At 40.4% G+C, this 16,798-nt stretch overlaps 1 protein-coding gene across 2 annotated transcripts in view; it reads left to right on the forward strand.

Moving 5' to 3' along the window:
* The window catches only part of RSF1 (remodeling and spacing factor 1), a 66,333-nt gene that overhangs the window by 24,799 nt on the left and 24,736 nt on the right, over positions 1 to 16,798 (forward strand). Inside the window, exons 1-7 of one of the 2 annotated variants that reach the window (XM_064441493.1) lie at positions 571 to 1,104; positions 3,358 to 3,450; positions 4,173 to 4,378; positions 6,337 to 6,494; positions 9,821 to 11,556; positions 14,068 to 14,265; positions 15,442 to 15,546. In XM_064441493.1, coding sequence (XP_064297563.1) covers positions 1,096 to 1,104; positions 3,358 to 3,450; positions 4,173 to 4,378; positions 6,337 to 6,494; positions 9,821 to 11,556; positions 14,068 to 14,265; positions 15,442 to 15,546 — 2,505 coding nt within the window. In that variant the 5' untranslated portion in view covers positions 571 to 1,095. Of the gene's footprint in view, positions 1 to 570; positions 1,105 to 3,357; positions 3,451 to 4,172; positions 4,379 to 6,336; positions 6,495 to 9,820; positions 11,557 to 14,067; positions 14,266 to 15,441; positions 15,547 to 16,798 lie in introns of those variants that run through there. The other variant, XM_064441492.1, reaches the window with a different exon arrangement.

The following is a 16,798-nucleotide window of genomic DNA, read 5'->3' on the forward strand; positions in this document are numbered from 1 at the left end:
ACTTCATTTAACAGTCTCCAGAGCTCACTTGAAGCTTATTCTTGCAGTGGTTCAAAGGAACCTTGGAGAACAAAGGAATTTGAATGTAACTAATTAGAGAGGTATGCTAATATTGTCCCCATTTCAAAGGAGTATAATTAATTTAGAAAAACAACGATGAGCGTTGGGAAATGCCACAAAAGCCAGGAAAAACTGAAAAGGTGTGGACCCAGTGAGAGCATTCTTCCTAGGTGCCTGCAGTACTGTTTGATGTGTTATCAACGTACTCTAAGAGGCAACGTTGACCTGGTTTTTCTTTGTTAGAAACAACTAATGTATTGCTTTAATAAACCAGGTTTGATACTTTCTGGGTGTGATCATTTTCTTTTATTTAGGAGGAGATTTAAAGTGGGGGCATTCAAACTTACATGCTCTTAATATTTTAACATTTAATATAGTAACTGTTATATATATATATTATTAACATGTTTTGTATGCCAGCTGGTTATAAGCTATGCTTTATTTGACTGTCATGCTTAAAAAGAGCGTAAGAAATTGTCTCTGAGCTGCGGCTGGTATTTTGACAGATGAATATACTTTGGGATAGGAAGTGAACGTGGCAGTTGAGAGTTCTTTCCCCTCCCTCTGCTGATGGTGAGCCACCAGCATATATGCTGGTCTTTGTTTCTTTTTTTTTTTTTTTTTAAGAAAATGGCTGTAGGGCTCTAGGAATCTGACTTTTCTCCTCTCTGCAAGGACTGTATGTGGTCACGTATGACCAAGGTAAAGAAATGGCTTGTCCCAAACATTGTACTAAAAGGAACTGTCCGGCTTAGCTGTTTTTTGCGAAAGGCATAGTTGAGTTAATTTAGGCTGCACTGTCTCCCGGCAAAATGCTTTACTTGACTGTTGTCAAATGTATTTTGCATTTTTATACAGGTAAGATTTCTCTGGACTGGTCCATCTGGAACCTTCAGCTCCGAAATCGGCACGTTCTGAGCACACTCTTTTCTGCCCCGATTATTAAACTCAGGTGTCTCTAGTCCCACCCAAGCAGACTCCTCTGCTGTGTCTTTCACCTTCCTGTTTTCGTTGTTTAAAGTGAACGTTTGGAGCATGGTAATAGTAAGTGTCAGACGCCATCATAGCTGCTTGGGAAATATTTGAGAGGTGTGTTCCAGCGTCTCTTCCGCAGGGTGGGAAGGTGCTGACCGCTCTTCAGCACACAGGAGCCAGCGCTCCCACAAGCTGCAGGGTTTTGGTCGGTGTGAAACACCCCTCTCTATGAAGGCAGAGACTAACAATTCAGCGGAGCCTGAATCGATGAGGTCTGTAGTTCAGGATTGTGACAGTACTTGTCAGGAGAAAGCATGATCTGATTTTTTAATTTTCAAAACGTAGTCATTTCAGTTTGAACAGATGCTTCATCAGCTCTGATGTCTCTGAGCTTTTGTTTTGACAATCATATGCTTCCGCAGCACGTGAAACTTCTCATTATTGCTTTCATACTTAATGAGGAAGTAATGAACAGTGACTGGCACGTGCCCTTAGCAAAGGTTTTGGTATGCAGCTTCCCAGCTCTCTTCACGTTACATGGTTGAAAATCAGAGCGAAAGCAGAGCAAAGCTCACTTGTTTTGGGAGAGAGCCGCGATTGTGCCTCACTGCAAGCTTTGGCTTTGCATCAGAGAAGTGCCTGCGTAATGTTCCTTAACCTCGGAGCAGGAAAAACTGCTCCCCAGCAGGATTCGTTGTGACCAGAGTGCACTTGCTTCACCCTTCTCTGTAGGTTGTAGTTTATAGTCAGAGTGTGATTTATGCCGTGGCTGAGCCGATGTAATTGCAGGCTTACCCTTGGGTCACGCAAGAACCGGTGTCAGTACTAGGGACGGCGGAGGGTAGGTAGTGCAGCTGTGGGAACTGAGGAGGGGGAGCGGCACCCTTTGTGGTTGTAGCCCACGTGGATTTTTACAACACAAATCAGCTGATCTGTACTTGTGGTGGGTGAAATGTAGGGTTATTTTTGCTGCTCTTTCCAGAGAAAGCTGCTTTCAGGTGTGATTTAAAACTTTTTACATAGTTTAGTGACTGGTTTTATGTTGGAGAACAATTTGGTGATTGGGAGACTACACTGTTTCGGTTGAGCCCATTCAGCAGGGCTTTGCTTCCATGCAGATTGAGGGGTGGCAGTACCTTGTGTGATTGTTTGGATGGTTGTGATTCAACAGTGGCATTTCAAAATAATCATGACTGGAGATGTAGCCTTCACCTCCTTCTCACGGGCATTCCCACTAGCACAGCCTCACTGGCTGGAGATCCCACTGCGTGTCCTCAGCTGATAAAGCAGCTCTTCTCTGTTCATGAGAGTTGTCTCAAGCATGTCTGAGTTGTTCAGGAGAGGGAATTCCTTCTCCACTGCTATTATCAATCTATTTATCCTCTACTGCCACTTTTTGTGTGTTCTGGTTGGTTTTTTCCCCATATTTGTATAGAATCATAGAATGGTTTGGGTTGGAAGGGACCTTTAGAGGCCATCTAGTCCAACCCCCCTGCAGTGAGCAGGGACATCTTCCACTAGACCATGTCGCTCAGAGCCCCGTCCAACCTGACCTGGAATGTGTCCAGGGATGGGGCATCGACCACCTCTCTGGGCAACCTGGGCCAGGGTTTCACCACCCTCAGCATAAAACATTTCTTCCTTATATCCAGTCTAAATCTCCCCTCCTTTAGTTTCAAACCATCCCCCCTTGTCCTGTCACAACAGGCCTTGCTAAAAAGAATCATTGAATTTATTTGCTTTAGGTAAACTGAAATAGGCTGTATTTATAATATTTTAAAATATTTATCAAATGGCTTGAGGCCCAAGATATTTAGCATTTTCTAAAGAATAATAATTCCACAGTGTGGAGTGAATATCAGTTGCATTTGTTATCTGCCAGTACAGTTGTAGGACCTTGGGGCCCCAGGAGAGCTCGGCAGCGTACGTGCTGAGTGCTGTAAAGATGTGTAATAAGAAATCACGTCTACCCGAGAGAGCTTATATTCTACATAGACAAGTCAGAAATTGAAAAATGGGAGATTTTGCACAGCAAAGACAAGGATACCTTCCCAGTTCAGAGTTGAGCTGCCTAATTTAAGAGGTGTAGAGAAGGTGGTGGTGATTGGGACCTCGGCGATATGAGGTCCTTCTCTTCCATGAAGATTTGCCGGTGCTTCCCAGCCTGCTCCAGTTCTGGTTTTTATTTTTGTGTAAGGCTTTGACTCACAATGCTGAAGAGAATATGTATCACTGTTGCTGCAGTAAAATGCTATTAATATGAAAGTTTAACGTTGCTTTTATCCGCTAACCCTACCAATCTTTTCATTACGTTTGTGACAGATCTGCCAAGAATTCAACAGCACTTGGGCTTGGGAGATGGAAAAAAAAGGATACCTAGAAATGAGTGTTGAGTGCAAACTGGGGATTCTGAAGGTAAACGCTCATCAACTAAGCTTCTAAATTACTTTTTCGGTATTCACTTAAATATCTTGGAGATTTTGCTTTCTCACTCACTCAAACATCTTGCAAACGTAGCGTGACTGAACCGTAAGTAGCTGCATGAAATGTGGAGCTGATTTGGCAACAGCGCGATGCTCGTGCGGTGGGCTGGGCCCACGCTGAGCGTAACACACTGCATCTTTTTTTACACTTTGTATGAAACTTTTCTATGAAAATCATTTTGTACTTACTGTTTTGTCAGTAGCTATTTGCCTATGCGGTAGAATTTTTAAAATGTTTATTGGCTTGCAGTTAGATAAGCTTATCTGAATTCCAAAGGCAAAGATGGGACTTCCATCTTTTCAAGCCTTGAGAAAACTTGTCAGGGTTGGTTCCAAGTTATGTACGTGTTTTATTGTAGAATGAGATCATTTGTAGTATGTAAAAAAAAAAAAAAAAAAAACAAACAAACAAAATAAACTTTTGAAGCTGGCTGGGGGAAAGAAAAAAAAACAACACTAAATAAAAATATTGTTTCATTTTAAAAATGACATGGTCTGGGAAAAAAAACCCAGTAGCTAGAGCTAACTCACAGATCCAGTGGAGAGAGGCCCAAAAAGAAGTTCCAAATTACACTGAAAGGAAATGAGGTGATTTTTCTTATTTCTTGTTTATGTTTTGATATTTTAACAGTCTTTCTACTCTCACTTTTCCAGTATCTCTGCGAATGTCAGTTTGATGACAATCTAAAGTTTAAGAATATAATTAACGAGGAGGATGCTGACGCCATGCGTCTGCAGCCCATTGGTCGAGACAAGGATGGCCTGATGTATTGGTATCAGCTGGATCAAGAGCATAATGTCAGGATGTACATAGAGGAACAGGATGACCAGGACGGATCCACGTGGAAGTGCATTGTTAGGTATTCCCTCGTTCGTTCGTTCTTTCCCTCCCTCCCTCCTTCCCTCCGTAGGATTCATGACAGCGGGATTTTCTGCCTTGACATATATGTTCAGTGAAAAAAACATATACAGAAATAACTGATTTGTGGGTAACAGCCACCGTGTGATTAATTTTCTGCTTAATCGAGCTACAACGGATATATGGAAAGGGAACCAAGAGAGGGCTCTGTTGAGGGCGATGGCTCCATGTTGCTCGCTGGCCAGCTAAATGCCTTAGGAAATGGAGGAGGACTCTTGCTTCTCTAACTTCTGCCCTATTAAGACAACTACAAGTGGACAGTTTTGTTCTTGGGGGAATAATATTGCGCTTTTAACTTCATGGAACTACAAAACTGTTGACAATGGAAGTAGGCACAGATGATCTTCTGGAGTAGGGTTCGGTCATAGGTCACTAAAGATGAGGTGCATCATGTGGATGCTGAGTGACGTGTACGTGACTCGGTGCCTCTGGGTCTCAGTTGCTGCAGGCTGGTCTGTCAGTATTTTAATGATATTTTAGCTTCAGGTTTATGGTTTTTTTTGTAATTCTTGCTACATACTTTGTTTCTCCCTTTCCTACTCTACGCAAAGTATATGGGATCTTTCTTATGGGGAAGAAGAATTAGTTTGAAATTTGGTTCATATCTACCAGTTACCCGTTTTTAGTTTATCTCCATGTAAACTTCTTTTAATCTGATTAGTTCCAAGTGGATTTTAAGCTGGACTCAGCAGAATAACTGTGAATTAAAAAGTAAAAGGAGATGAAAAAATAGATCTACAAAAAAGTCAAATGATGGTTATTTTTCTGTTTGTAAATTTTAATTTTTATATCTGTGGCTTATCTACATATCCATAACTTTAGTACCCAAGGGAGCTGTACAGAACTGTTTAAACCACTATTAATGGGCCATAAAATAAGTATTACTACCAGTGAAATTATGACAGCTATTGTGGGTGAATAAAGTAAACGTGTCTAAACAAATCAAGCAAGAGCTGGGCAATGTTTATCTCTCTTTGTGCATTATAGACTCCGGAGATTGTTGCCAAAAGCAGCAGAAAGCAGGGTTCTGCTGGGAGAGTTCGGACTCTCCACACTCATGGCAGACAAACACATTAACACATTGTAAACTCTGAAATGGTTTTAAACCCATGAGATCCCACACCTCGGGGCTGTCGCACTTCCAGGCTTCCTTTTTTTTTTCCTGTAAACCTGGGCAAAACAAATTGCTGCATGTTGACTTTGGAAAAAAAAAAAATGTGGAGCCTTATTTTTCTAGTCTATTACGAAAACAATGACGTTATTTAATCATGGCTCAATTCCATTATACAATAATGTGTTTTTTTGTAGTTGGATGTCCAGTTTAAATGAGGAGTTATAGCGCGCTGAGATTCGCACGCATAGAGATGCACGAACACTTTCTCGCCACTGTAACTCGAGTAGCTGGAGTTTTCTAGACAGCTTTGTTTTGTTTGCTCTCTGTGCTTAGGATGGGTGCTTGCAAAAAGTATCTAAATTACTTAATTGCTCTTGAAAATGTCACTTGAATGACGTGGCTACTCCTTTGGTGCGTAAGCAGAAAAGTACAACTTCCTCTCTGCTGAGAGAAAAAAGAAGTCGCAAAGGAAGATCAGTGAGGATTGGCAAGAGACTCATAAGAAATAAAAGAATATCAGTAGCAGCTTGGATCCAGACCCAACGGGACTTGAGATAGATACGGTCCTTCCAGAAAAAGTTAGTTTGATGTGGATAAATCGGAAGGTTTCTGACTGCGAGGTTTCAGCCACTCTGGTAGGACAGGCGTTTCACTACGCTTGTATATAAGGTTTTCAGCGCAGTGTTCATTGAAGCAGATGGTGTTTGTTTATTTTTTATGAATCCCTTTGGGGTGAGTAAGTGGCTTATCAGACACGATGGGTTTTTTTTTCTTCCATCATCTAGAAACCGCAATGAGCTTGCCGAGACCCTCGAGCTCTTGAAAGCGCAAATTGATCCTGCCCTGTTGAAAAACAACAATTCTCAGCAGGAGAATTCATCACGTGAAAGCCCGAGCTTAGAAGAGGAAGACACCAAGAAGGGTGAAGAACCATCTACACAAGGTTTTCTGCCTTCTTTTCTCAAATTTTAAATGTTGTGCTGTGGCAGTGTTAGAATTTTCAACTTTCTGAGAAGTTACTGTGTCAGATTAGCACTTAAAAAAACCCCAAACACATAAAAAATGTTTCTGTTCAAAGTAAATCAAGGAAATACTGAATACTTTGAAGTTATAAATACTATTGGAGGTTTTTAGTGCACGTTTAGGCTCAAGAGTTTATAAGAGAGCTGTGTATAAATTGTTTTCGAAGTAATTTTATTTTTGCTGTACATTTTGTATAATACTGTAAATACTCATCATTGTATGTTTCTGTGGAGCGTTGAACTGTTGCCAAACTCTTCCTGTTCTAGCAACATTAAAATTTTAAAACGAAAAAAAAAATTGTTTGTGCAATGCCATGATTGAAATCAATACAGTACTGGGTGTGTTGTTTGGTTTTGCTTTTGAGTTTGAATCAAAAAAGAATAGGTTTCTTCCTCAAATGTGTCGTAATCTACATGATTTTTCAAGAAGATGTGAGCTTCAGTTAGAACAATTTAAAATACTTAAATATTTCAGAATTGGTTCATGGCTGCCTTCACTGTCCTTCTTAACAAAGAATCTTTTTTTTGCTTCCATATTATCATGTCATTGCACGTATTTAACAACTCACCTGGCTTGTTTGTTTGTGCATTGGTTTTATGAAGTCAGTACCAGTTTGCCTGAAGTATCCTGTGTTGTAAGAATCTGATCTTGTTTAGGTTATGAAAAGCTAAAACCTTGTTATCCCAAGTAACTTTATGCAAGTTACTACCTGGTATTATAATTTTGTTATAATACAGGAAAAGATTTTAAAGTCGGAAATAAGATTTAAGGATTCCACCGTGTTAGTATGTGTTTCTTCAAAACTGTTTTAAGTTAATTTGAAACATGGAATTAGCCAAGACCTGACTTTGGTCCTGAGTATCAGACAGAAAGACTTGCTATTTTATTCTCATTCTTTGCAACAAACAGTATAGAACAGAAAAAATAAAACGTTTGGATAAAATTTGAGTTGTTGTGGAAGCATTATAAGACTGCTGTAGGAATTCCAGCAAACCGTGATGAACACCAGCAGAATTGTCTTTCAGTCTAGGGCATTTCCAATATCTAACAGTGCACATAAGTGACAACGTAACCTGCAGAATTAATCCCAAGTACCGATCTTGCCTTTGTCTCACTAAAAATCGGCCAAGCCAGTGTAAATTATCTAATTACGATCTCTACTTCTGATATGATTTTACTGTACGTTGAATCTGGGAGGGGCCATTTGAAAATGTTTTATTAAATGTCCTTGCTGTAGGTAAGTCCCCAAATCCTGTGGCACACTCGCCTGGGTCAGGACTTGCATTAGGCTGTGCATCAATGCAAAATCCCTCCTGGCTCTGGTCCCACGTATGTAATGACTAATGACATTTATTTACATGTGCAGAGATTTAAGCGCAGTCAGTGTATTCACAGAGCACCACTTAGAGCCTTTCAGCTGGGAAACTTTAGTGGTTCTCCCTGTTAGTCGAGGACCGCAGAGCCCTTCTCAGGTACAGTGAAAACGCATTGGAAGACCTGATACCTGTTTGCTTTGGCCGCTTCCCAAATAGCATTAAATTAGTTCATGCAAAAATAAGGTAAACTGAACCAATGGTCACATGTTTTTCACCTGCCTGATTGATTGACTTGAATAGTATGAAGACAACTTGTCTTCCAGCTGAGTCACTTTGTATATATGAAGGCTTTATGAGCAGTTCAGGGAGTTAAACTATCAAACAGCTGTTGATCGTCAGTATAGAGAAGTCTTGGGGATTCTGGTGGTCTGTGATGTGAGAAGATTGGGAGAAAGCAGTAGGTGATGGGAAGAAAGGGTTGAACGAAGTTTAGACAGAAGGAAGTGAAGGGAGGATGGAAGAATTCGGACGCAGGAAAAATACCCCGCTCTCACTGTTACAGACAAATGTCTTTGTCTTTAAAGAGACAGCTTTTATGTTACAGGGGCTCAGAGTGGGGACCGCTTCTGTGAAGGGGAGAAAACAGCCTTGAGCCTTCTAAATGTTATCACTTCCGCTGCCTTAGGGGTGCATCTCTCACTGCTGTACTAATTGCTGAGACTTACTTGGATGCATGCTTTGTAGTTGAAATATTATAAAATCTATGAATTCTTCCTCACCACTCTCTTCTTTTCCAAAATGCTTATTTTCTTTAATGTAACTAAGTTAGCTGTCACGTACTTTGCCCTGTATGTTTCTCACCACTTTGGGAAGTTCTCATCGGGGAAAGAATTACGTGTTTGTCCAGAGGGTGAGGTAGAAGAGAAAAATCATCCTTTTGTCTGGAGTTAGGGCACACTTGCAATAGCATCCTCCTCCATCTGGAAGATGCTGTTACAATATATGCAGTGCTATCATATTTGCTTTTTACTAATTAGCTCTATCCCTAGCTGACTCAAAGTATGGTAAAACAAAAAACCCAGAGGTATTAAGAGGCTGCGGTAATGATAAATAATAGGCTTAAGTACATAGTAACAAAATAGATGTATGGTTTCTTCTGAGCACTGGAACTGTACTTTAAGCCCTAATGATCTAAAAATGACTTGGCAAAGTAGGCATAGCCTAATTCTTTAAGCTCTGCAGGTTTTTCTGGCATATGCTACTACTCCCTGTGCTTGTTTTTAGAAACAGCAGATGAAGCAAATGCAGAATATTGTCTTTTACTTGTGTTCGGATAGCACACAGGAGGTGTAGTCACTGCCCAGAGAACCTACGTGAATTTTGCCATAAGCTATTTGTCGAATGTTTTCTCTTTCCCTCTGAACTGTTGAAATACAATAGTTAAGTATTTCTTGCAATAAAAATATGTACAAACAGGGGACTGATCTCTATGTTGTATTTCACTTGAAGATCATGGAATCTTACACCATGTTCTGGTTTGTGAAATAATTCAGAAACTCAAGTGAGACCTGAAGTTGGCGCTTGGCGCCCTCACTGCTTGTTTTACGTATCCTCTGCAGGTATTGTGGTACTACTGAAGAAGGGGCTGAGATGCCTGTACAAAGAAGGATGAGTCTAGAATTCTGCTGATAGCTTCCAAAATTTAGATTTATCCTGGTATATAATTAAACTGAACTGTGATTCTGTAGCTAAAAATTGGCAGCCCGCTCGTTTAATGACAGTGTTAGACAACCAGACTGCTGATAATGCCATGGGAGAAGATCCATTTGAGGGTTATTGGGTTTTTCAGATATGCCTTTGTTTTGATGGATGCTCTTCGTAATCCTGTAGGTTCCCTGGTTGTTTCATAGTTGTTTTTCTCTGTCAACAGAAAATCAATTAAAAATCAAAGAAGAAAAAGAGGAGGTGGAGGAACAGTCAGTGGAATTGGAAGGCCTTCCTCTTCCTGTGGTCAAAGACGATGAAAATGTGCTGAAAATGGAGAAAGTGGAAGAAAAAGACATTATAAAATTACCAGTAATAGTAAAATTAGAGAAACCTTCAGAATACAATGACGAAAAGCAAACCGTCAAAGAAGAAAGTGACTCCTTTAAAGAAAACGTCAAGCCCGTTAAAGTAGAGGTGAAGGAAAATAAAATAGAAGCAAAAGACTTGAAAGAAGTAAAAAGTACGGACAAAATAGCAGTTCATGAGCCGGAGAGGTTAGAATTTTGTGTTAATGTCAAAACTCCACAAGAAATTGTGGAGAAATCTGTGGAGGAAAGTGAGAAACTTAAAAATGACCAGCAGGCAAAAATACCGCTTAAAAAGCGAGAGATCAAGCTGACGGATGACTATGACAGTCCTATAAAGGGGCCCCTGTGTAAATGTGTTACTCCAACAAAAGATGTCTTGAAGGAAGAAGGGAAGCCAGAAGAAGAAGCTTTTAAGAGAGTCCCTACAATTACTGCTTTATGTCCTGATGGGAAGGTACTGGTAAATGGAGAGGTTAGCTGTGAAAAAATAACCCCAAGTGTCATACAAAATAATAAGTCAGAACACTCTGCTAGCACAAAGGAAGACAGCGGCTCGTTAAAAGAGAGAAATGGGAAAAGTGGGGAAAAGGTATCAGACTCCCTAAAGGTATCCGACTCTGTCAGTAAAATTATAAAAGCTTGCGAGGTGGAGAAAAATGCGGTACCTGTGGTGAAAGAGATAGGGGCTGTGGTCTCTGAGGTTTCTAATCAGAAAGTGCCTTTAAAGGAGGAATCTAGTCCTGTGGAAAAAGAGTCCCTTGACAGAATAACAGCTGAAACGGTAGCGGAAGAGTCTTCTAACCCTGAGGACTGTGCCAAAACAACCGAAGAGAAGCTAGCCATGAAAATCAAAAAGGACGGACTACCGTCCCCCAAAGAATGCTTAGAGAAGCTAGAGAAGTCCACAAATGCATCTGCTCCTGCAGAACTGCCCGCGCTTGCACTATCTGAGGAAGAGACTTTGAAAAGTAAAGGCGAGTCTGAGGAGAAACCTCATTCTCCGAAAGCTGCTGAGACACCCCCTTCATCTACATCTCCCGTTACTTTAGAGAAGCCTGTTTTGGAAAAGGAGGGCTCTGACAGTAAAATGGCTCTACTGGAAGAGAGCAAAGTAGAAGAAAAATCCAGCCCTGAAAAACAAGAGGAAGAGCCGGAAGCTGCCAAGACAGAACCAGAGACATCAGATGATGCCCATCCTTCTAACCTAGAGGACTCCTCAGAGGGTAAAAAGGAATCTCCGCTACCCAAGAGCAAATTTAAATATAAACTAGTTTCTGAAGAAGAAAGCTGTGCCACAGATAATAAAGAAATAACTTCTGAAAGGCAGAAAGAAGGCATTAAATTAACAATCAGGATCTCCAGTCGGAAGAGGAAGACAGAAACACCGCCAGAAGAGGTCAGCATTGGCCGCACATTAAGGCGATCTCCAAGAATATCCAAGCCTAGTCCAAAAGTTGTGGAGACTCGAGATCAGAAACCTGACAAAAAACGACCTGAAGAGGAAGAGGAGAAACCTGCAGCAGCGCAAAAACCGGAACGAAAAGAAGATGCAAAAAAACAAGAGAAGGAGTCAAATTCTAAGGTGAACAAGGTAATACAGTTTTATTACCCGGGAATAAAGAATACCCACACTCTTATCTATAAGGAGAATATACGCTTACATAGGAATATTGAGGATTTTGTTCCTTTGGTCAGCTTTTGCAAGGAACTGGCTTTGCAATCCAGTTAGTGGACTCAACAAATCTAAAAACACCCCCTAAGAGAGTGTTGACTTACCGGTTTATAAAATCTGTCATTTAACCTAAACTAAGTAGACCAAGTCAACCAGAGTGAATTCTTCTAAGAAATGAAATGATCAGACCTGATTCAGTCTGGCTGAGTGGCTGAATGGAGACTTCTAGCTCCTGTGGATTTACTAGATGGATACTTGGTGTCTGGTTGGTCAGGATGATCCTAAGCCAAAAAGGAACCAACAAATGGTGAAGAATAAAAATATTATGACTTCTGTTTCTAGGTGAAGCTAAAGTTATTGTTGTGGTGAGTTCATGATATAATTTAGCTTTTCTCATACATGGGATATACACTTTACTTTGGGTGGAGGTATCTTTTTTTCACGATAAAATCTTGCTTATGCAGCACAGACCTTAAAAGTTTGCCAGGTGAACATAACACAAAAAGTTAAGCGTACAGATGTATAGTGTCCTTCTAAGTCTATGTAATTATAACCACCATTTACTTATTTATCTTCCCTTTTTTTTTTTTTTCTGGATATGGAGTGCAAAAGAGAATCAAGGAATAAAAAGTCTGTATTTTTAAGTGTACTCTTCTTATATCAACTTGAAAGCCCATGAATTTTTCCACTGCTGCACGTTCCCTACTGATTTTGTAGTTCTACCAAGACATTCACTTATTTAGGATGTTTTCTTTCACGTGCTGCTATATTGAGTAATGTTCATAAAATGAAGAGTTTATTTTACAATGAATAATGTTTATACTGAAAAACTTATACTGAAAAATTTTGTCATATACATAAAGAAACAAAATCAATTTTCACTTCAAAATTAATATTAAAATTTTCATGAAAATGAAATTTAAATTGTAGTGAATGCCAGTCCTACAAGTAATTTTATTTTGAAGCACTGTTGCTATAGAACCTCTTTTTTTGAAAGATGCAGAGATGTAAAAATACTTTTTTAGAGACCTTTTAAAATAAATATGGTAGAGGAAGAAGTTTTTTGAAACTAGTAAGCTGCTGTCATTTTATTACGATAAAAAATACCCAAATCTTTAAAAGGTTATTTTATATTTGTTTTAAAGAAGGGCCTTTAAAAAAGGTTTGAAATGCTGAGGATGACATATGATGAAGCCTAGACGTAGACTAATAGTATCATGGTTTTAAAGTACATTTGCTACTAAAGTTTAGTGAACAGCAAAATCAGTAAAGAGCTGGAAATTAATGCTGAGAACCTGAAACAAAATTTTACCAGTGACAAACACTGCTTTGGTCCAAGTCCATCCTGCAGGATAAATAGAACGTTTTGTACGTCTCAGTTCATTCAGCTCGTTCAGGTCAATGCGTAGGTTAGTCAAAGATGAAAAATGTTTTGAGTTGGAAAAGCTAGAAAAGTTATTTTCCTTTATCAGTGACTGGTGCGGGAAACAGTTGTGAGAGAAACACGTCGGTTAACGGGAAGAAAAGGTGTTTTTCTGTTTGGTACGTTGTTTTCAGTATAAAATATCCTAGCTGCAGAAAGTAGCTTTAACTAATACAAAATGATATTCTGAATTTTAATTGAATTCTGTTTTTCATCCAAAAGATATTTAAAACAAATAACCAGTAGAGCTTAAGACATCTAGAGAATGAGAGATGTCATTTTCCACTGTTTATAATTGAAAAGGTGGGAAGTCCAAGTAAAGCCTTGGTAAGGCACATGGTTGCTTTGCTAAGGCAGATACAATACAGAGGGGAGAGGCCCCTTTCATTAGCAAAAAAGAAGCATCGACTGAATCGGTTTTCACTTAAGAAAAATAATAGAAAAGTATATGTGTGAGAGACCACCTTGATATAAGTTATGCACTTAAAAAGTGCCTTGATTTTATTTCAGAAAAGTATCCCCATCTTAGAGGAGAGTACCAGAAACAACTAAATTAATGTATTTGTTAGAGTGCAAACATGTTTCCTAAAGCAAAATAAAAGACAAACTGTAGGGGTGGGGGAAAGAAAAGATTCTCTTTCGATTGCGGAAAGCTATCATCAAAAAGTCAGAAAGTTTAAATGTGGAATTGACCATGTTCACAAGCAAGTTTGCCTTGTCAAAACAGAAAGAAAAGGGCTGAGTGACACATCTGTCTTCCTACTTTTAAACCTTATTTGAAAATTTATTTCTGCTGGGAGATATGAATTGTTCTCTCTTTATTATCCTGTTGCATTTTAAGGCTCTTTGGAAGACGATCGGTCGTTGAAATGCTCTGTTGTAAATGTACTGCCACTGTTCCGATGGAAATTAATCACTTCACTGTAGAGACAAATATTTTTTAAGATCTGGGAAGAAACTCTGTAAGCTTCCTTTGTGTTTTCTCTTTGAAACGGTTTGTCTTATAGAGAAGCAAAGTTCGGTGGACGGGTACGCGAACACGTGGCAGGTGGAAATACTCCAGTAATGAAGAAAGTGAGAACTCGGACAGTGAAAAAAACTCGGAGGAGGAGGAAGAAGAAGAAGAAGAGGAGGAAGAAGAGGCTGCACCTGCTGATGACGATGAGCCGTGCAAGAAGTGTGGCCTTCCCAATCACCCTGAGCTGGTAGGCGTTTGGGGGAAGCTCCTGTTGGCTGTTGTGTCAGGTTTGGTGGGTTGGCTTTGGTGGTATCTAAAGGCACATCATCCTCCGAGTTGGCTGCATGCAGGAGTCGATGAGTTCACCTTTATTAAGGAAGGAAGGAAGTTACTTCTTCTGTTATGAGGTATAACGCAGTTTAGCCCACTGAGGATGAATCGGGGTGAGGCTTTGAGGTTGTGCCTGCAATCTCAATGAATACAGAGGAGGCAACATTAAAAACAACAAAACAACCCAGCAGTGTAATGTAGGCACTCCAGTGCCTTGTGACGTGGTCACAGCTGCACTGTCATCCCTGTTGGATGCAGCTGCACATCACCCTGAGGACTGGGTATAGCAAAATCCCGTACAGGAAGGGCACAGTGAGCTTTCACTGGTTCTGGTGTTTATGGTCCTGGCTCGTCAGCGCAGATATCATCATGAATTCTTCTGCTTATCTTGGAAATCATAATGTGCGGTCCTGCTGTGAATCCACAGAATAAGCATGCTCTTGAGTGCATGACAGATATCTCAGCGTAGTGGAGACACAGTTTGAAATTTTGGATGCTGGAGATAAATATTCCAGTAGATACTCGCAAAGCTTATGCCAGCTTTTTCCCTCAGTTTTAATGGGAAGGGATGTCTCAAACTTTACCCGGCTACATATGGACTCTAACTGTTGCCTAGTTCTGTATACCTCTCAGAGTCTGCGAGGCTTTGTATCCACCGTCCTGGACGTAAAATCATCCTGACTGAGGGAATGGCCAGGTTTCCTTCACATGGACGTGAGCGTACAGGGAGAACAGTTCGCACCGCATCTTGTCTAGATGCATTTTTCCACTTACTCCAGGGTCTGGAAAGCATTACCAGATTCTGCACTACGGGCACGCAACCTGCGCAAGCCAGTAGTACTTAGAGCCTAAGAACACATGGGAAATCTGGTGTTAAAACTGATACATAAACTTCCCCATAGAACCCCACCTTGCCCTGGAAACATCTAGTGATAAGTGACACAGGGTTGTGGGGTTTTTTTGTTTGTTTGTTTGTTTTGGCATATTCCAAAGTACTTCTAAAGCGCTTCTGTGTTGGCTGGTGAAATGGTTCTGGAGCTTGTTGCATGTTGTGAATGCCAAAAGATACTCAGGATTTGGTTTGTTTTTACAGATTTTGTTGTGTGACTCTTGTGACAGCGGCTACCACACAGCCTGCCTTCGCCCTCCTTTGATGATAATCCCTGACGGAGAGTGGTTCTGCCCACCTTGCCAGCACGTATGGTTCCTGTTTGACTTCGTTCTTCTCCTTTTCAGCTTTGCTTGCGGTTGTGGACATTTGTTGAGAGTTTAAAATTTCTTTTATCAGTTTTCTGTTAACGAATAGACTGTGATGGATTGTAGGGATGGTGATCTTCCCTCTTGCCTGTTAGTAAAACTGCGTTTTTGTGAGGTGGTTTTCCTTTCCCTTTCTTTTTTCTGCTCATGATGAATGACTGACATGTAAATGGGAATCTCCAACCACCCTGGTCTTCTCCCATCTTTGGTTAAATTACCTCAAGGCTAACATAGTACTGAAAATGTAATGTCTTAGTTCTCCCCCAAAAAAGTCACGTTATCATCCTGGAGGGGGGAAGCAGCAGGCAGCAAGGGATGGATCCATAGCTGACATGTCCAGTTTCATTTAACGTACATCTGAAATAGCAAGATTTGCAGGGGAGCATCAGCCGGAGAACATCTTATGCTGTTCTTGATAAACTAATGGGGAACCACTTATGCACATTTTTCAGAATAATCCGCCTGATCCCAACCCCCTTCCTTGCTTTTAGGAAAATCCATTGCCAAAAGGGCTGGTGCCCTGCAAAAAGCTAGCCACGCTGGACGTGACGCAATGTGGCCGTATCGAGTGTTGTTTTTTACTTGTCTTCGGAGGGGTATTTTTAAGTAGTTGATGATCCTGGATATATAAGAATGTTTTCTTTACACAGTTTGGGATTGCAGCTGGTAGTTAGAGCATCTCCTGGCTCTATTGCTGCTCAGTCATTTTCAATATGCGGAATGGCAGATTTGCAAAAGTGTGAAGATGATCCTTGGAAATGGTACGATGAGGGCATTAACATGGCTTTGTATGGACAAATTGTACCTTATTCCATTTTTACATATGGCTTCTCAAGTATTAAGTGGCGTTCTAAGATATGGAACATTTGGTAAGAAAATGATCCAGAACCGTGTCTCTACTTTTTATTGCTGTGTCCACAGACTCATCTGTTCTCCAAAGATTAGGATAAGGGGCAAACAGGTATCGCTGCGTGTGTACGCACTCAGCCGTCTGAAGGTGTACTGCGTATGTCTGTGAAATCCTCGGGTTTCTCGAAGGCAAAGTTGTAAATACCAACAAAAGTGTGGTACTAGTTTAGAAGTGGGTTTATTCCAAACATCTTTAATACGTGCTTTAGGCACGTTGCTTCCTACAGTAAATGCCACTTAGTGGGGGGACGCGTCTCTATAGCAGTTCGTGGCGAAGCACGTGT

This window comes from Phalacrocorax carbo, chromosome 1 (assembly GCF_963921805.1).
Source record: "Phalacrocorax carbo chromosome 1, bPhaCar2.1, whole genome shotgun sequence".
NCBI classification, from domain to species: Eukaryota; Metazoa; Chordata; class Aves; order Suliformes; family Phalacrocoracidae; genus Phalacrocorax; species Phalacrocorax carbo.